This window comes from Mus musculus, chromosome 6 (genome assembly GCF_000001635.26).
Source record: "Mus musculus strain C57BL/6J chromosome 6, GRCm38.p6 C57BL/6J".
NCBI classification, from domain to species: Eukaryota; Metazoa; Chordata; class Mammalia; order Rodentia; family Muridae; genus Mus; species Mus musculus.
Genome location: NC_000072.6, coordinates 41,856,302 through 41,877,438, shown reverse-complemented (window position 1 = coordinate 41,877,438; position 21,137 = coordinate 41,856,302). Strand labels below are relative to the sequence as shown.

Sequence of the window (21,137 nt, the reverse complement as noted above, 5' to 3'; positions counted from 1 at the left end):
CTGCTGCTTACAGGAAACCCATCTCAGGGAAAAAGACAGACACTACCTCAGAGTGAAAGGCTGGAAAACAATTTTCCAAGCAAATGGACTGAAGAAACAAGCTGGAGTAGCCATTTTAATATCGGATAAAATCGACTTCCAACCCAAAGTTATCAAAAAAGACAAGGAGGGACACTTCATACTCATCAAAGGTAAAATCCTCCAAGAGGAACTCTCAATTCTGAATATCTACGCACCAAATGCAAGGGCAGCCACATTCATTAGAGACACTTTAGTAAAGCTCAAAGCATACATTGCACCTCACACAATAATAGTGGGAGACTTCAACACACCACTTTCTTCAAAGGACAGATCGTGGAAACAAAAACTAAACAGGGACACAGTGAAACTAACAGAAGTTATGAAACAAATGGACCTGACAGATATCTACAGAACATTTTATCCTAAAACAAAAGGATATACCTTCTTCTCAGCACCTCACGGGACCTTCTCCAAAATTGACCATATAATTGGTCACAAAACAGGCCTCAATAGATACAAAAATATTGAAATTGTCCCATGTATCCTATCAGACCACCATGACCTAAGACTGATCTTCAATAACAACATAAATAATGGAAAGCCAACATTCACATGGAAACTGAATAACACTCTTCTCAATGATACCTTGGCAAGGAAGGAATAAAGAAAGAAATTAAAGACTTTTTAGAGTTTAATGAAAATGAAGCCACAACGTACCCAAACCTATGGGACACAATGAAAGCATTTCTAAGAGGGAAACTCATAGCTCTGAGTGCCTCCAAGAAGAAACGGGAGACAGCACATACTAGCAGCTTGACAACACATCTAAAAGCCCTAGAAAAAAGGAAGCAAATTCACCCAAGAGGAGTAGACGGCAGGAAATAATCAAACTCAGGGGTGAAATCAACCAAGTGGAAACAAGAAGAACTATTCAAAGAATTAACCAAACGAGGAGTTGGTTCTTTGAGAAAATCAACAAGATAGATAAACCCTTAGCTAGACTCACTAAAGGGCACAGGGACAAAATCCTAATTAACAAAATCAGAAATGAAAAGGGAGACATAACAACAGATCCTGAAGAAATCCAAAACACCATCAGATCCTTCTACAAAAGGCTATACTCAACAAAACTGGAAAACCTGGACGAAATGGACAAATTTCTGGACAGATACCAGGTACCAAAGTTGAATCAGGATCAAGTTGACCATCTAAACAGTCCCATATCACCTAAAGAAATAGAAGCAGTTATTAATAGTCTCCCAACCAAAAAAAGCCCAGGACCAGATGGGTTTAGTGCAGAGTTCTATCAGACCTTCAAAGAAGATCTAATTCCAATTCTGCACAAACTATTTCACAAAATAGAAGTAGAAGGTACTCTACCCAACTCATTTTATGAAGCCACTATTACTCTGATACCTAAACCACAGAAAGATCCAACAAAGATAGAGAACTTCAGACCAATTTCTCTTACGAATATCGATGCAAAAATCCTCAATAAAATTCTCGCTAACCGAATCCAAGAACACATTAAAGCAATCATCCATCCTGACCAAGTAGGTTTTATTCCAGGGATGCAGGGATGGTTTAATATACGAAAATCCATCAATGTAATCCATTATATAAACAATCTCAAAGACAAAAACCACATGATCATCTCGTTAGATGCAGAAAAAGCATTTGACAAGATCCAACACCCATTCATGATAAAAGTTTTGGAAAGATCAGGAATTCAAGGCCCATACCTAAACATGATAAAAGCAATCTACAGCAAACCAGTAGCCAACATCAAAGTAAATGGAGAGAAGCTGGAAGCAATCCCACTAAAATCAGGGACTAGACAAGGCTGCCCACTTTCTCCCTACCTTTTCAACATAGTCCTTGAAGTATTAGCCAGAGCAATTCGACAACAAAAGGAGATCAAGGGGATACAAATTGGAAAAGAGGAAGTCAAAATATCACTTTTTGCAGATGATATGATAGTATATATAAGTGACCCTAAAAATTCTACCAGAGAACTCCTAAACCTGATATACAGCTTCGGTGAAGTAGCTGGATATAAAATAAACTCAAACAAGTCAATGGCCTTTCTCTATACAAAGAATAAACAGGCTGAGAAAGAAATTAGGGAAACAACACCCTTCTCAATAGTCACAAATAATATAAAATATCTTGGCGTGACTCTAACTAAGGAGGTGAAAGATCTGTATGATAAAAACTTCAAATCTCTGAAGAAAGAAATTAAAGAAGATCTCAGAAGATGGAAAGATCTCCCATGCTCATGGATTGGCAGGATCAACATTGTAAAAATGGCTATCTTGCCAAAAGCAATCTACAGATTCAATGCAATCCCCATCAAAATTCCAACTCAATTCTTCAACGAATTGGAAGGAGCAATTTGCAAATTTGTCTGGAATAACAAAAAACCTAGAATAGCAAAAAGTCTTCTCAAGGATAAAAGAACTTCTGGCGGAATCACCATGCCAGACCTAAAGCTTTACTACAGAGCAATTGTGATAAAAACTGCATGGTACTGGTATAGAGACAGACAAGTAGACCAATGGAATAGAATTGAAGATCCAGAAATGAACCCACACACCTATGGTCACTTGATCTTCGACAAGGGAGCTAAAACCATCCAGTGGAAGAAAGACAGCATTTTCAACAATTGGTGCTGGCACAACTGGTTGTTATCGTGTAGAAGAATGCGAATCGATCCATACTTATCTCCTTGTACTAAGGTCAAATCTAAGTGGATCAAGGAACTTCACATAAAACCAGAGACACTGAAACTTATAGAGGAGAAAGTGGGGAAAAGCCTTGAAGATATGGGCACAGGGGAAAAATTCCTGAACAGAACAGCAATGGCTTGTGCTGTAAGATCGAGAATCGACAAATGGGACCTAATGAAACTCCAAAGTTTCTGCAAGGCAAAAGACACCGTCAAAAAGACAAAAAGACCACCAACAGATTGGGAAAGGATCTTTACCTATCCTAAATCAGATAGGGGACTAATATCCAACATATATAAAGAACTCAAGAAGGTGGACTTCAGAAAATCAAATAACCCCATTAAAAAATGGGGCTCAGAACTGAACAAAGAATTCTCACCTGAGGAATACCGAATGGCAGAGAAGCACTTGAAAAAATGTTCAACATCCTTAATCATCAGGGAAATGCAAATCAAAACAACCCTGAGATTCCACCTCACACCAGTCAGAATGGCTAAGATCAAAAATTCAGGTGACAGCAGATGCTGGCGAGGATGTGGAGAAAGAGGAACACTCCTCCATTGTTGGTGGGAGTGCAGGCTTGTACAACCACTCTGGAAATCAGTCTGGCGGTTCCTCAGAAAACTGGACATAGTACTACCGGAGGATCCAGCAATACCTCTCCTGGGCATATATCCAGAAGATGCCCCAACAGGTAAGAAGGACACATGCTCCACTATGTTCATAGCAGCCTTATTTATAATAGCCAGAAGCTGGAAAGAACCTAGATGCCCCTCAACAGAGGAATGGATACAGAAAATGTGGTACATCTACACAATGGAGTACTACTCAGCTATTAAAAAGAATGAATTTATGAAATTCCTAGCCAAATGGATGGACCTGGAGGGCATCATCCTGAGTGAGGTAACACATTCACAAAGAAACTCACACAATATGTATTCACTGATAAGTGGATATTAGCCCCAAACCTAGGATACCCAAGATATAAGATATAATTTGCTAAACACATGAAACTCAAGGAGAATGAAGACTGAAGTGTGGACACTATGCCCCTCCTTAGATTTGGGAACAAAACACCCATGGAAGGAGTTACAGAGACGGAGTTTGGAGCTGAGATGAAAGGATGGACCATGTAGAGACTGCCATAGCCAGGGATCCACCCCATAATCAGCATCCAAACGCTGACACCATTGCATACACTAGCAAGATTTTATTGAAAGGACGCAGATGTAGCTGTCTCTTGTGAGACTATGCCGGGGCCCAGCAAACACAGAAGTGGATGCTCACAGTCAGCTAATGGATGGATCATAGGGCTCCCAATGGAGGAGCTAGAGAAAGTAGCCAAGGAGCTAAAGGGATCTGCAACCCTATAGGTGGAACAACATTATGAGCTAACCAGTACCCCGGAGCTCTTGACTCTAGCTGCATATATATCAAAAGATGGCCTAGTCGGCCATCACTGGAAAGAGAGGCCCATTGGACTTGCAAACTTTATATGCCCCAGTACAGGGGAATACCAGGGCCAAAAAGGGGGAGTGGGTGGGCAGTGGAGTGGGGGTGGGTGGATATGGGGGACTTTTGGTATAGCATTGGAAATGTAAATGAGTTAAATACCTAATAAAAAATGGAAAAAAAAAAAAGAACAGAATGCCAACTCTAACAACAAAAATAAAGGGAAGCAACAATTACTTTTCCTTAATATCTCTTAATATCAATGGACTCAATTCCCCAATAAAAAGACATAGACTAACAGACTGGCTACACAAACAGGACCCAACATTCTGCTGCTTACAGGAAACACATCTCAGGGAAAAAGACAGACACTACCTCAGAGTGAAAGGCTGGAAAACAATTTTCCAAGCAAATGGTCTGAAGAAACAAGCTGGACTAGCCATTCTAATATCAGATAAAATCGACTTCCAACCCAAAGTTATCAAAAAAGACAAGGAGGGACACTTCATACTCATCAAAGATAAAATCCTCCAAGAGGAACTCTAAATTCTGAATATCTACGCTCCAAATGCAAGGGCAGCCACATTCATTAAAGACACTTTAGTAAAGCTCAAAGCACACATTGCACCTCACACAATAATAGTGGGAGACTTCAACACACCACTTTCATCAATGGACAGATCGTGGAAACAGAAACTAAACAGGGACACAGTGAAACTAACAGAAGTTATGAAACAAATGGACCTGACAGATATCTACAGAACATTTTATCCTAAAACAAAAGGATATACCTTCTTCTCAGCACCTCACGGGACCTTCTCCAAAATTGACCATATAATTGGTCACAAAACAGGCCTCAACAGATACAAAAATATTGAAATTGTCTCATGTATCCTATCAGACCACCATGGCCTAAGACTGTTCTTCAATACCAACATAAATAATGGAAAGCCAACATTCACGTGGAAACTGAACAACACTCTTCTCAATGATACCTTGGTCAAGGAAAAAATAAAGAAAGAAATTAAAGACTTTTTAGAGTTTAATGAAAATGAAGCCACAACGTACCCAAACCTATGGGACACAATGAAAGCATTTCTAAGAGGGAAACTCATAGCTCTGAGTGCCTCCAAGAAGAAACGGGAGAGAGCACATACTAGCAGCTTGACAACACATCTAAAAGCTCTAGAACAAAAGGAAGCAAATTCACCCAAGAGGAGTAGATGACAGGAAATAATCAAACTCAGGGGTGAAATCAACCAAGTGGAAACAAGAAGAACTATTCAAAGAATTAACCAAACGAGGAGTTGGTTCTTTGAGAAAATCAACAAGATAGATAAACCCTTAGCTAGACTCACTAGAAGGCACAGGGACAAAATTCTAATTAACAAAATCAGAAATGAAAAGGGAGACATAACAACAGATCCTGAAGAAATCCAAAACACCATCAGATCCTTCTACAAAAGGCTATACTCAACAAAACTGGAAAACCTGGACGAAATGGACAAATTTCTGGACAGATACCAGGTACCAAAGTTGAATCAAGATGAAGTTGACCATCTAAACAGTCCCATATCCCCTAAAGAAATAGGTGCAGTTATTAATAATTTCCCAGCCAAAAAAGGCCCAGGACCAGACGGGTTTAGTGCAGAGTTCTATCAGACCTTCAAAGAAGATCTAATTCCAGTTCTGCACAAACTATTTCACAAAATAGAAATAGAAGGTACTCTACCCAACTCATTTTATGAAGCCACTATTACTCTGATACCTAAACCACAGAAAGATCCAACAAAGATAGAGAACTTCAGACCAATTTCTCTTATGAATATCGATGCAAAAATCCTCAATAAAATTCTCGCTAACCGAATCCAAGAACACATTAAAGCAATCATCCATCCTGACCAAGTAGGTTTTATTCCAGGGATGCAGGGATGGTTTAATATACGAAAATTCATCAATGTAATCCATTATATAAACAAACTCAATACAAAAACCACATGATCATCTCGTTAGATGCAGAAAAAGCATTTGACAAGATCCAACACCCATTCATGATAAAAGTTTTGGAAAGATCAGGAATTCAAGGCCCATACCTAAACATGATAAAACCAATCTACAGCAAACCAGTAGCCAACATCAAAGTAAATGGAGAGAAGCTGGAAGCAATCCCACTAAAATCAGGGACTAGACAAGGCTGCCCACTTTCTCCCTACCTTTTCAACATAGTACTTGAAGTATTAGCCAGAGTAATTTGACAACAAAAGGAGATCAAGGGGATACAAATTGGAAAAGAGGAAGTCAAAATATCACTTTTTGCAGATGATATGATAATATATATAAGTGATCCTAAAAATTCCACCAGAGAACTCCTAAACCTGATAAACAGCTTCGGTGAAGTAGCTGGATATAAAATTAACTCAAGTTCCTGGGCTATTATCCACTTGGATACCCAAGATATAAGATACAACTTGCCAAACGCATGAAATTCAAGAAGAACGAAGACCAAAGTGTGGACACTTTACCCTTTCTTAGAAATGGGAACAAAACACCCATAAAAGGAGTTACAGAGACAAAATTTGGAGCTGTGACGAAAGGATGGACCATCTAGTGGCTGCCATATGCAGGGATCCATCCCATAATCAGCTTCCAAATGCTGACACCATTGCATACACTAGCAAGATTTCTCTGAAAGGACCCAGTTATAGCTCTCTCTTGTGAGACTATGCCGGGGCCTAGCAAACACAGAAGTGGATGATCACAGTCAGCTATTGGATGGGTCACACAGCCCCTAATGGAGGAGCTAGAGAAATTACCCAAGGAGCTATCGGGAACTGCAACCCTATAGGTGGAACAACAATATGAACTAACCAGTACCCGGGTCTGTCTTTAGCTGCATATGTATCAAAAGATGGCCTAGTCGGCCATCACTACAAAGAGAGGCCCATTGGACTTGCAAACTTTATATGCCCCAGTACAGGGGATCACCAGGGCCAAAAAGGGGGAGTGGTTGGGTAGGGGATTGGGGGGGGTGGGTATGGGGGACCTTTGGGATAGCATTGAAAATGTAAATGAGGAAAATACCTAATTAAAAAAAAATTAACTCAAACAAGTCAATAGCCTTTCTCTACACAAAGAATAAACAGGCTGAGAAAGAAATTAGGGAAACAACACCCTTCTCAATAGTCACAAATAATATAAAATATCTCGGCGTGATTCTAACTAAGGAAGTGAAAGATCTGTATGATAAAAACTTCAAGTCTCTGAAGAAAGAAATTAAAGAAGATCTCAGAAGATGGAAAGATCTCCCATGCTCATGGATTGGCAGGATCAACATTGTAAAAATGGCTATCTTGCCAAAAGCAATCTACAGATTCAATGCAATCCCCATCAAAATTCCAACTCAATTCTTCAACGAATTAGAAGGAGCAATTTGCAAATTCATCTGGAATAACAAAAAACCTAGGATAGCAAAAACTCTTCTCAAGGATAAAAGAACCTCTGGTGGAATCACAATGCCAGACCTAAAGCTTTACTACAGAGCAATTGTGATAAAAACTGCATGGTACTGGTATAGAGACAGATAAGTAGACCAATGGAATAGAACTGAAGACCCAGAAATGAACCCACATACCTATGGTCACTTGATCTTCGACAAGGGAGCTAAAACCATCCAGTGGAAGAAAGACAGCATTTTCAACAATGGGTGCTGGCACAACTGGTTGTTATCATGTAGAAGAACTCGAATCGATCCATACTTATCTCCTTGTACTAAGGTCAAATCTAAGTGGATCAAGGAACTTCACATAAAACCAGAGACACTGAAACTTATAGAGGAGAAAGTGGGGAAAAGCCTTGAAGATATGGGCACAGGGGAAAAATTCCTGAACAGAACAGCAATGGCTTGTGCTGTAAGATCGAGAATTGACAAATGGGACCTAATGAAACTCCAAAGTTTCTGCAAGGCAAAAGACACCGTCAAAAAGACAAAAAGACCACCAACAGATTGGGAAAGGATCTTTACCTATCCTAAATCAGATAGGGGACTAATATCCAACATATATAAAGAACTCAAGAAGGTGGACTTCAGAAAATCAAATGAGCCCATAAAAAATGGGGCTCAGAACTGAACAAAGAATTCTCACCTGAGGAATACCGAATGGCAGAGAAGCACCTGAAAAAATGTTCAACATCCTTAATCATCAGGGAAATGCAAATCAAAACAACCCTGAGATTCCACCTCACACCAGTCAGAATGGCTAAGATCAAAAATTCAGGTGACAGCAGATGCTGGCGTGGATGTGGAGAAAGAGGAACACTCCTCCATTGTTGGTGGGATTGCAGGCTTGTACAACCACTCTGGAAATCAGTCTGGCGGTTCCTCAGAAAATTGGACATTGTACTACCAGAGGATCCAGCAATACCTCTTCTGGGCATATATCCAGAAGATGCCCCAACTGGTAAGAAGGACACATGCTCCACTATGTTCATAGCAGCCTTATTTATAATAGCCAGAAGCTGGAAAGAACCCAGATGCCCCTCAACAGAGGAATGGATACAGAAAATGTGGTACATCTACACAATGGAGTACTACTCAGCTATTAAAAAGAATGAATTTATGAAATTCCTAGGCAAATGGATGGACCTGGAGGGCATCATCCTGAGTGAGGTAACACATTCACAAAGGAACTCACACAATATGTACTCACTGATAAGTGGATATTAGCCCAAAACCTAGGATACCCAAGATATAAGATACAATTTGCTAAACACATGAAACTCAAGAAAAATGAAGACTGAAGTGTGGACACTATGCCCCTCCTTAGAAGTGGGAACAAAACACCCATGGAAGGAGTTACAGAGACAAAGTTTGGAACTGAGACGAAAGGTTGGACCATGTAGAGACTGCCATATCCAGGGATTCACCCCATAATCAGCATCCAAACGCTGACACCATTGCATACACTAGCAGGATTTTATCGAAAGGACCCAGATGTAGCTGTCTCTTGTGATTCTATGCAGGGGCCTAGCAAACACAGAAGTGGATGCTCACAGTCAGCTAATGGATGGATCACAGGGCTCCCAATGGAGGAGCTAGAGAAAGTACCCAAGGAGCTAAAGGGATCTGCAACCCTATAGGTGGAACAACATTATGAACTAACCAGTAGCTCTTGACTCTAGCTGCATATGTATCAAAAGATGGCCTAGTCGACCATCACTGGAAAGAGAGGCCCATTGGACACGCAAACTTTATATGCCCCAGTACAGGGGAACGCCAGGGCCAAAAAGGGGGAGTGGGTGGGTAGGGGATTGGGGGTGGGTGGGTATGGTGGACTTTTGGTATAGCATTGGAAATGTAAATGAGGTAAATACCTAATAAAAAATGGGAAAAAAAGAAATATTTTTATTTCTTTATTTTATATTTACTTATTTACTTATATACTTATTTATTCATTGGTATGACAATCTCAGTTGAAAGTTATTTACCTTCAATGTTGAAATTTAACACTTCAAGTTTTCCTGTCACTTAGAGATGCTGGCAACAGTTTTGATGTTAATCTGTATAATAGTTGACATGTTTCTCCTTTTAACAATGCTTTTGGTTACTTATTTTATGTTACTTTCAATATTATATAATTTCTTATCTTGAATCTATACAATAGGAAAGCTAGTAAGAAATACCATGATTTGAGATCAGCTATGACCTTAGATGCAGGAGAAGACAATTGTGTACTCCAAGTTTGTCTCTTACAAGTTTCAGAAATTAAAAAATATTTGGTGGATAAATTGTAGCTTATACATTTTTTCTCTGCATCCAATCATTTCAATTAGTGGAATTAGAAAGGAATAAGAAGGGATAAATGTACTAAAAAGGTATAACAAGAAACGCATGTGTGATCTAGATATGAAAGATGATAGAAACATATATTATTTTAGGTAATGATGTACCTAACCCTCAAGAGACTGGAGGCCCCAGGGAGTTTAGATGTCAGGAGGGGCTGGGGTTGGGGACATCCACGTGGAAACAGGGGTATGGGGAGGAGGTATGAAATGTGGAACATTCAGAGGGTGGATCAGGAGGGGGTAATAAAATATGGTCTGTAAAAAAATTTGATTTTTTAAAAAATGAAAATCCTAACCAAAAAAGAAAAGAAGCATAAAATATATTTCAATCCTTGGTATAGGTTTAAATTCAAGTGAATAATTACAGTAAAACTTAAACTAACTACACTGAAATTAAAGTTTAAAATTGAGGTAAAAATAAAAAGGAACATATTAAGAACATCAGTAAGCTAAAATGGAAGGTATTATGCCCACAGGACCCAGATGTAGCTGTCTCTTGTGAGACTATGCCGGGGCCTAGCAAACACAGAAGTGGATGCTCACAGTCAGCTATTGGATGGGTCACAGGGTCCCCAATGGAGGAACTAGAGAAAGCACCCAAGGAACTAAAGGGAACTGCAACCCTATAGGTGGAACAACAATATGAACTAAGCAGTACCCTGGAGCTCTTGTCTTTAGCTGCATATGTATCAAAAGATGGCCTAGTAGGCCATCACTGGAAAGAGAGGCCCATTGGACTTGCAAACTTTATAGGCCCCAGTACAGGGGAATGCCAGGGCCAAAAAGGGGGAGTGGGTGGGTAGGGGAGTGGGGGGGTATGGGGGACTTTTCATATAGCATTGGAAATGTAAATGAGCTAAATACCTAATAAAAAATGGAAGAAAAAAATAAAAACTAAGTTTTTGCACATGAAAAAAAAAAGAAAAAAAGATCCTTAATCTGCCTTCCCAAAGATGGCTGACTAGGCCATCTTCTGCTACATATGCAGCTAGAGACATGAGCTCTGGGGATACTGGTTGGTTCATATTGTTGTTCTACCTATAGGGTTGCAGACCTCTTTAGCTCCTTGAGTACTTTCTCTAGCTCCTCCATTTGGGGCCCTGTGTTCCATCCAATAGCTGACTGTGAGCATCCACTTCTATGTTTGCCAGGCACTGGCATCGCCTCACAAGAGACAGCTATATCAGGGTCCTTTCAGAAAAATCTTGTTGGTGTATGCGATGGTGTCTGCGTTTGGAGGCTGATTATGGGATGGATCCCTGGGTGGGGCAGTCTCTAGATGTTCCATGTTGCAAACTTTATATGCCCCAGTACAGGGGAATGCCAGGGCCAAGAAGTAGGAGTAGGTGGGTAGGGAATGAAGGGAAGGGTATGGGGGACTTTGGGGATAGCATTTGAAACATAAATGAAGAAAATACCTAATAAAGTAGAATAAAATAAATAATAAAAAGAGAACATCAGTAAGCTAAAATGGAAGGTATTATGCCCACAGTCTATTTCTTTCTAATTGGGATATACAATTTTTATTTTGTCCTTTTAAAACAATCTTTTATTTTCTCTCTTTTCTTTGTGCTGGAAATTGAATTCTGGGTCTCCAATATCCAGTCAAGCATCTTACCAAAGAAGTATATCCCATCTCATGTTTTTGTTGTTATTGTTGTTGTTACATCGCACTCCCCAAGGTGTTGAGAGGGGTACTAGTGTAAGAAGTTTAAAGAAGTTAGGTCAGTATTTCCAGAGATTCCTGTGGATAAAGACTATTTTCTACAAAAAATTTCTTTTTTCTTTGATTATAGCTACCCTGTGTAACAGAGTAGCAACTATATGCTAGACTTTGGTTAACTGAGTCTGTCAAATAGTGTGGAGATCCATACTTATCTTTGTCTGTGCTTAGGCTACTTGAGAAAGTTCTACCACCAACTTCCAGGAATCCTATATGCCATTATCTGGTCCTAAGCAGGCTAGGTATGTGGAGATATGGGTAGGAAGAACTGGAGGAAGCTGGGTGTTAATGTGAGAATTGGTGGGATGGGATATGGGAGGATATGTGTGTATCTTTCAGCTTCAGACATTCTTACCACAATTTTGCTTCTGTTTGTCTTCACTGTTAATATAGGTTTAATATCTGAAGCTCTTACGCTCTTACTATGCCAGTGTATCCAGATTCCTGTGTACTTCTTTTGACTATGATGTCATTCTTTTTGAGGCATTGGGTGACATATATTTTGTGTGGAATATATGACACATATTTTGGGAGAGCAACTGTTAAGTAGCAGTATATCATTGCTGGAGAGAATATATTGGCCCAGGAAATAGAGAGTGGAAGTGTTATCTCTTGTCATCACTTTCAGTTGTGAACATATGGGAAGATTAGGTGTGTATGCAAAGTATTTGATAAAATAATGTCAGACCATTGTTGAAGAACTTTTGCAAATTTATATATTCCCACTGGCAGTACATCATATTTCCAGAATACCTTTCACACACAGAAACACACAAACACACACACAGCAAAACTCAACTCTTCAAATTTTTCTTAATGAAAGACACAATATACAAAATGATCTGACATTCAAATGCACCACAAGCTCTGAGCTTATTTCTGGCCAGTATTTGAAAAGAAGAAAGGTATAGATCAGATAGTTCAGAAGAACAGGAAGATGTAGTTGAACTATAAATATAGAAGAACTTGAGATATTTCCTCAACCCCACTTTGACTTTTCAATATTACTCTGCCATCAGCTGCTCATTTTATCTTTGGGCATTTTCTCTTCTACATTAAGTGGTGAGAACCAGTTCACACCTCACTCACTGGGATTTGTACACTTACTCTATCACTTTTATTTAATGTGTCCTGTAAAAACAATGTTCAACCTTTGGCTGTCTGAGCAGCTAGAACAGTAGTTTGTAGAACAAATACAAGATACAGAGTTCATTGTGAAGCTGTAGAAGTTAGTTTACCAAACAGAATTTGACCTCAGATCATTTCACCCTATTTTATTTGCTGACAGAAAAGAACACTCTTCTTCACAGATAGTTTGGTGACGTGTATCTATGGAAGACATCTTTTGGTTCATGATACAATGATTTTTTGTGTAGCAGTTTCTACGTAGGAAGTTACTGGAAATATCTTTTCATCATCAGGACATATGCTCTTAGCTGGAACAACTTCTGCCTTCCCTTGTAAGGCAGTATTGTCTATAGGAAAGAAAATCTAAGTGTTAAATCATGAAATCTACATAGCTTCATCCACTTCTGGATTTAGCAAAGTCTGAGTCCACTTCCAAAGTAAAAATTGCTGCTTGAACTCCCTTTATTCAGTGTCAGTGTCCTCTGTCCCCTCATGTTTTTTCACTTTGGTTTCTTATCAGTATACAGTCACTCCCCACCCCAGTTCTTCCTGCTAGGATCTGGTTTCTTTTAGTTTCTTCCCACTCGAATCCATCCTGACAATCATTGTTATCCAACATTCATAAGCAGGTAGGAAATGTTACCACTTACCAGAGACTTGAATATCCCAGAAGTATTTGTTTGCACTGCAAAGGCAGGAAGTGTAAATGGCGTGAGCAGAAAGGTACTTGATGCTTGGATTCATCACAGTACTGACTTTTACCTGAGTGAAGAAAGAGAGGAAGGGCTAGTATCAATATAGAAATGGCAGCCCGGATTTGACCATTCAGCAAAATATAAAATTCACAGAGCACTATGGGTAAGAAGGCCTAAGTATTTCCACCTAGCTATGCAGATATAGTAAATGCTTACCAGGTTTTGTGTACCTTATAAGTCAAATTCAAATTTAGCCCCTATTCAGTGTAATAAGACAAACAACTGATTTTGGGGATGGGAGGGGAGGCATACTAAAGAAACTACATGGATGGGCATGTTTAACTTATCAGTTGATTGTATAATGGATTGCAAAGAACACTTAGGAATGTGATGGCCAAAGAGTATATATTGCTGTTGAGTTGTGTTTAAGGCATTAGTTGGTCTAGCCTGAGGCTGAAGATTTCCAAATCAAAGTCAAAGCTGAGTGATATAAACTTCTCAAGAACAAAGAAGGGTTTATAAGACCCTTATAAGACAGGAGACACCACATATTCTACTTTGATGTGCTGAAATGAATATGACAAAGACTAACAAGCAAATTGATCTTATAACCCAAAACTTTGGTTTTCTAGCTTGATACTTTTGAACTTGTTACACTGTGTCTTATTTTTGTCATTGTGAGATGAAAGGGTTGATAACTGGATCCCTTGCAAGAGTTTGTGAGTCTTTTTACTTTTTGAATGAAAGGTATCATTTTAGACATAAAAAGAACATGTTTGTTATACAAATAGAAAAAAACCCAGGTTTAAAATTCTTGGATGACTAGTCTTGACATATTGTTTTTCTTCAACCAATGATATAAATTTTTCAATCTATCATCAGATATAAGTAATGACTTCTCTGTAGCTTAAGCAATATACTCTGCTAAAAATGCAATAGAAAGAATTTCTGGATATCCACCCAATACGAGATCAAAAATCATTTCTTATAACATTATTTTGTATGGGTAAAAATTGAGGACTCATATTTCTGTTGTGGATTTTGGCATAAGTAAAATTTCCCCTTTTCTTTTTTCATGATTTTTAAATTCAGTTTGAAAAAACTATTTACTTACTTTTATTTTATGTGGGTCAGTGGGTATGTATGTTCAATGCCCACACAGACTACAAGATAGTGTCAGATGCTCTGGAACTGAACTGATATATCCTGTGAGCCATACTCAAAGGAAAAAAAATGCTATTAACTCCTGAAGTATATCTCCAATCCTCAAACCTTCTTTTTGCATCTCTTTTCTAAGAGACAAAGGATAATGTTGAAGGAATTGGTAAAGAAATTGAGCAGGAAGTAAAGAGGAAAATAGATCAAAGGAAGGTGAGGACAATATGTGCCTGTGTTTATTGGGGGCAAGTAAGGCCTCACATTGAGGGACAGTTCACAGTCACCTCACTCCTATATTTCTTACAACTGCTCATATCTTCTTGAGTCTCCATCATTACTGTATGAGGTGGAGACAGCAGATGAGTGGAGGTGGAACCATGAGTCCAAAAGCGTTTCCTGGTCACTGTCACTCAGTCATATTTATCTTTGTTTCATTGCCATTTCCCTTGAATTTTAGTCTTCCTATTTTTTTCCTCTAAATTTTCATCTTGTTTCCCTGTGAAGACCCTCAGATCACAATTAAAAGTTGTTACCAGTTGTTATAGTGTTCACAACACTATAATATTACCTTTAGGGTAGACTTTGTAAAACATGCATTTATAACATATCTGTAAGTTACAAATCTATGTACACAGAAAAAAAGGGCAATTTTTGAAAAATATTAAATCATTGAAAGTTTCTATTGTAATAATTTTTTCAAGTTAGCTCTCAATTATTTACTTACCACCATACATTGGCCCACATTATTTTTAACCTGGAGTGTTACTGTAAATTCATTTTTTCCTTTCATTGGAGAAACTATCATATCTAGTGAAAGTGGATTGTTCCTGTATGAGTAGAAAAGGTAGAAACACCAAATCATATTGGAGTCAAAGACTTAAGAGTTCCTGTATGGAAAGGCAGACAGAGCTCTAGGTATCAAGTGTCAGCAAGATGTTTGTAAAGTTCAACACTTTACTCTGGAAAGACCCTTTGTATTTGATTTCTCCCAAAGTATTCCATATTTCTTGTCAACACACATCCAATATGATGAGACATATAGAAGTTAAAATACATGGCCCCAGTCCTAATCATCAGGTGAATGTGGGGACCTTGGGAAACAAAGCCACTTTATCTTTTCTGTCCCCAGTCATCATCTCAGGGTAGAGATTTATGACTTCAGAGTCTACCTTGGTGCACTTACCTTTCTGTCTTCCTTCGACAATTTTCTAAAAATACCCCAGAGCTCACCTTCTTCCAATAGTAGAACTTGGATAAGGATATTATATGCTCAGGATCTGCTAAATTCATCATATAAATGAATCTGTCCTCACAGTAAAAACTCACGCACCTCAATATTTTTTATTCATCACACTACTCTTTAGTCCTGACATAAGAAACATAAGACATTCTAGTTGACAAAAATTAGATTCCCAACTCAAATCATCTTGACATTATTCCCTCTGTTGTCCAGTCCTCTGCCTCTCTACTAAAACTTCCTTGGCATGTAATGTTTCCCCATCCAAACCTCCATGGTTTCATTACCATCTGGTAGATCCTCTTTTCCCATATGATTCTGTACTGCGGTAGACTCTGACTTCTCCCTGTAACTCAATGCTTTCCTCTTGCTAAATGTCATAGAAAATTTTACATTTCATTTTCTCTTTGTAAGAACTGGAATCTGATTATTTCTTTCCCTATTTAGTCATAGACTTAAAGAATAATTTTATCACAAAACTAAGCTTATGTAAAGAAACAGGTTTGTTTAAATAGATCTCCTCCAGGTGTGATTAGCAGAACCCTGAATAGTAGACTTGATGAGGATATAGACCTTTATTGTGTAATTTAGATAATTCTTCTATGAGTGATTTATTATTGCTTTTTTTTTGAGACAAAATGTTTGACTCTGTCACCAGGTGAGTCATCAACAAACAATCCTTTGTTTTTATACACCAAATTTAGAATTAGAGAGAAGTCTTAGCCATAGCTTAACCCAAAAACATAAGCTCATCTCTCCTCTCATACTTGCCATATTAATGAGAAATAGTGTAGTATAACCAAAAATAATACTATAATCTAGGCAGAAAAATCAGTTTAAACACAATCTTTCAATTGTTACCTAGACATTTAGTCACAGAATATAGGCTTAAGAAGTGACATATTGCTTCACACTTTAGAAACTTGAAAAATGAAACCATAAATTTCAGGAATTCCATATGTATCATCACCAACTGGGAAGACATTTCTAGGAAGGTGATGCAGAAAAGAGAAGGCCTTACCAATTTTCCTGACCATAAGGAGTCTCCAAAAACAAGCACAGAATCAAGAGATGCATAAGAGCTCCAGGCTGATAGAACATTTGAAGAGAAGCCATGCTGTAAGTAAGAGTTGACACTCACAAGCCTTAGCCATCTGAAACCCATATCTCTCCTTTTATTTGCAGCAGGATCACGATGGAGCAGTTGCCAGGCTACTTAGGTAAAACCATCATATGCTAGGATGCCTCCCATTGCCACATTGTTTATTCTTCTGTAACAAAGGTCACTATCCAGCTGGATCTTCAAAGTGGATTCTAGTGAATAAGAATGAGATTTTCTCTTTCGTCAGTATGAGATTAGGGTGTTCTTAGGTTATTAGAACTGATCCTGTCCCATTTTTTTCTAATCAAGGTCGGTTCTTTTTTATTCTTTGCTCCCTAATCTGCTGTTACTATGGAAATATGTAAAATTTAATCACCTCTCTTTTTCTTCTTTTTTTTTCTTCACAAGCTCTCACCTCCCTGATAACTCAGAGTCCCAACTCAAAAATATTCTTCAGTTGAGTAATAACCAACATATTATTATTACTTAACTTTCCTGATTTGCATCCTGAGGTACAGGGAGGGTTCTGTAGGAGATGATGATCTTCCCTTTCATTCAGAGGAACTTTATTGGAAACTAAAGGCATATATTTATAAAGAAGTCACATGTGAATAGGGAGTTCAAATATATTTAATATCATTTTAACCATATCGTCAGAGAATAAGACCTGGTCAGCTTTGCTTCTTGTATATTGGTTCTTTCACAAGACTTGGGAGCATATAAGATGTTAGGGAGCTTAATTTAGAAGTTTCCAAAGAAGATCTTGTCAATCGTAACTTCAGCTATTGCTCTGCCTAGTTTTTTTCTCACTGGAGAGTTCAGGTGTAGAGAGAGAGATTCCAGACTCCACTTTTCATGGAAATTTCTGATCATCACTATGGTGCTGCAAGATAATATGAAAGATGAAGAAACTTACAAAGTGTTAAAGTAAACAGCAGATCCATGGATTTGCCTTCTCACCATTGATGTAGGAGAATTTCAGAATCCTGAGAAAGATGTCAAGGTGCTAGCCCAGAATGAAGGTTCAGGATAATTCAGAATTCAGAGTGTCTGTTAATCCATGATTCTACTTGAGACAGAGTGCTTAGGTTATAGGATCTAGAGATGGCTATAGCTTGAGATGGCATCTGTTTCATTTGGATTTTGTTGTCATTGTTGTTGTATTAGTGTTACCTATGGATTCGGAGGAGCTACTGACAAACATCAGATGCCATGCACCCTAGGTTGTTTTTCCCCTTAAATAAATGCATTGAATTAGCTACCTTACTTTATCTTCCCTAAAATTCATTTTTCATCTTCTTTCTCTTTTCTTTAATGTTGCTTGTGAGAATTCATTGTGTATTTCATTGATTCCTTATAACTTTTGAAGTTTCTATTGCATGGAGTTCAAAAAATTGAAGAAATATGACCAGGACAAACAGGTCATTGCTCAGTGACTGAGTCTTAGGAGACAGTACCAGGATATCATAAGATAAAAAGGATAAAAGATAGAAAACATAAGAAAAGTTAGGATCAGGAGGTCTTCTAAAAGACACATCTTTTGCCAACCAACTTTATTATGAAGTGCATTTTCTTATATACTCTTTTTGGGTTAGAAATGGGATGAAATTAGTAGAACCTATCATATGTTATCTGGAAAATAGCAAGAAGCTAGTAAAAACCTGTTGCATGAGAGGAACACTGTTTCTTCAGAACATCACAGGCTGGGCACAGAGCATCCTGGGAACTGATAGTCATATCCCCATACTCAGTGAAGATTTGGGTTCTCAGCATCTCTAGATATACATCAAGGCCTCTGGGGAAAACTCCCAAAGCCATGGATTCAGTCTATTTTGGCTCTACCAAGCATGTTCCTGGTTTTAAGAAGGAGTTATGTCATTTCTCTATGCATTGGGGACTCAGAGAAAAAGACAGTTGATCAAACAAGCTTTCTACAGAGGATAAGATATGGCAACAGAAACATAATCAAAGTGTGTTACATATGTGTATGGAAAAGCCTGGCACCTTGTTCAACCTCAGAAACTATTCTTTTTCAAAGACTAATTAACAGCTTTGTCTCTAAGCATATCAGTGTACAGTGAAAAAAAGAATATGGAGAAAGATATCTAAAATTAAGGGACATTTTAGGAGTAGTAAAGAAATGTAATCCAGTAGAAGTTCCCTAAGAAGTATGCATAACAGAAAGCAATTCAAATAAAGCCCCCTAAATAATTGGGGAGACAGGGCCCCCAAATGGACATTCCATGTTACCAAAGGAAAATCCCATTGTTGGATTGAATTACAGTAAAATGAATTGTTAGATCAAGGAGTTCAGTGGGAATTCCCAAACAACCCAGGCTGTTGCCAAGATTAAAGATTGTTCCTCAAAATCTAACAACAAAGCCCCATTGCTAAAGACAAGACCTACATAACTCACTGAACATGGAGAAGTCTAGCTGGTACCTACATAGAGACTGCATCACTATAGTACAGAGCCTTTCCTACAGAAAGGTACTTTGTATCTACATAGAGACTGCATCACTATAGTATAGTGCCTTTCCTACAGAAAGGTACTCTGTAGCTACCAAAGATGATGCATAAACACCAAACACAGACACAAACCATATATTCTAACAATGGAGTTCTGGCTACAAAATATGCTATTGCAATCATGACCCAAAGATTCTGGCAATAACTACTCACTATATGATTTGACTTAAGTCCCTCTGCACCAGATGGAACCCATATGCCATACTGCTTAGGTGACCAAGAACTTAAGAATAGAAGGCCAAGGAACTAGGGTAAACCTAAGTTTTAAAATTAACAAAACCAAACAAAGCAAAATGTAGCAAAAATGACTTCTAATGACACCCGTTTACAGGCATAGATATGTATCTTCTTCAGCCATTATTAGAGAAGCTTACTCCTGCAGCATATGGGAACAAATACACAGACACACAGCAAGATAATATGCAGAAACTGAGAGACCTTGGAACACTCAGGCCTAAAACAGATATCTCCATCGAATTTCTACCCTCAGTGTTCAAGGAACTCTGCATCGGGGGAGACAGAAAGAGTGTAAGAGCTGAAAGGGACAGAAGAAACCAACAAAACAAGACCTTCTAAATCAGCACTATCAAAGCTCCTATGAATTCATAGAGACAGAGGCAAATGCACAGGGCCTGCATGGATTTGCATCAGGTTCTCTCTGTATATATTGTGGCTTCCTGAGTATACAAATGGGTGTGTCCCTGTAGCTTAGACATTTTAGTGGGGCTCTTATCCCTCTGTTTGTTTGGTTTTGTTTTTTGAGTTTTGGGATTTATTTATTTATTTATTTGGTTTTGTTGTTTTGTTTTGTCTAATTCTGATGTGTTAGTTTCTGTTTTATTTTATTTAACTATTTTATTGTATTTTGTTATTATTCCTTGGAATTATGTTTTCTAATGAGACACAGTAAGAAATAGATTTTCATGGGAAGGGAAGTAGGGAGGATTTGGGATGGGTAGAGGGAAGGGAAACCAAAATGCAGCTATATTATGTGAAAAAAATAATTTTCAACAAAATGAAAAACAAAAAGAAATATGAAAGAATAGAAAGCAAGTAAGATCAGATTTTGGAGCCAGCACATCAGGCTTGCCTTACCGATATACACAGCGTTTTTTCTTTTCTCTTCTATCAAGAATTACTTCTGTGATAGACATGGGTTTTATCTCATGTGGTTAGGGTTTAGAAGTCATCATTTATGCTGTTGTAGTGATTGTGTTTATACCACCTGGCCTATAAAATGTGTAGAGTTTTGATCTCTTGTGTTGTGTTTTTCCCTAAGGGTGCTGCTGAGAGCCTTTGAGGGGTTCATTTTCACATTACACCCTCATGAATTCATGAAATTGACATAAAGGCTAGTAATGTGATTTACTGGGTATAGAGCATACATGCTTAAAATAAATATGAATGTATGGGGTGTATGGTCCTTAGAAGTAAATGTGTTCTGGGTGTATTACAAGAGAGAGAGGTTCTTAACTTAGTATTTCTTTGATTTTCATTTGCAGGACCTCAGATGGTGGTAAAG

General features: G+C 38.2%; 1 protein-coding gene across 1 annotated transcript; it reads right to left on the bottom strand.

Moving 5' to 3' along the window:
• Window positions 1-13,025: 13,025 nt before the first annotated feature.
• On the bottom strand, window positions 13,026-17,132 carry Sval2 (seminal vesicle antigen-like 2). Its single transcript, NM_032542.2, has 4 exons — window positions 17,006-17,132; window positions 15,472-15,574; window positions 13,545-13,656; window positions 13,026-13,241 (listed from the first exon to the last, which is right to left on the bottom strand). Exons 1-4 carry the CDS (start codon window positions 17,098-17,100, stop codon window positions 13,117-13,119), a joined length of 435 nt encoding a protein of 144 aa, NP_115931.1. The 5' UTR covers window positions 17,101-17,132; the 3' UTR covers window positions 13,026-13,116.
• Window positions 17,133-21,137: the final 4,005 nt, after the last annotated feature.

What these genes read in the sequence shown, in the direction of transcription:
- Sval2 (NM_032542.2), bottom strand. Translation starts at nt 17,100, where the DNA reads ATGGCTTCTCTTCAAATGTTCTATCAGCCTGGAGCTCTTATGCATCTC. An exon ending in CCTTATGGTCAGGAAAATTG is followed by an intron (nt 15,575 to 17,005) that starts GTAAGGCCTTCT and finishes CTACTCATACAG; the next exon opens with GAACAATCCACTTTCACTAG. An exon ending in ATGTGGGCCAATGTATGGTG is followed by an intron (nt 13,657 to 15,471) that starts GTAAGTAAATAA and finishes TTCTTCACTCAG; the next exon opens with GTAAAAGTCAGTACTGTGAT.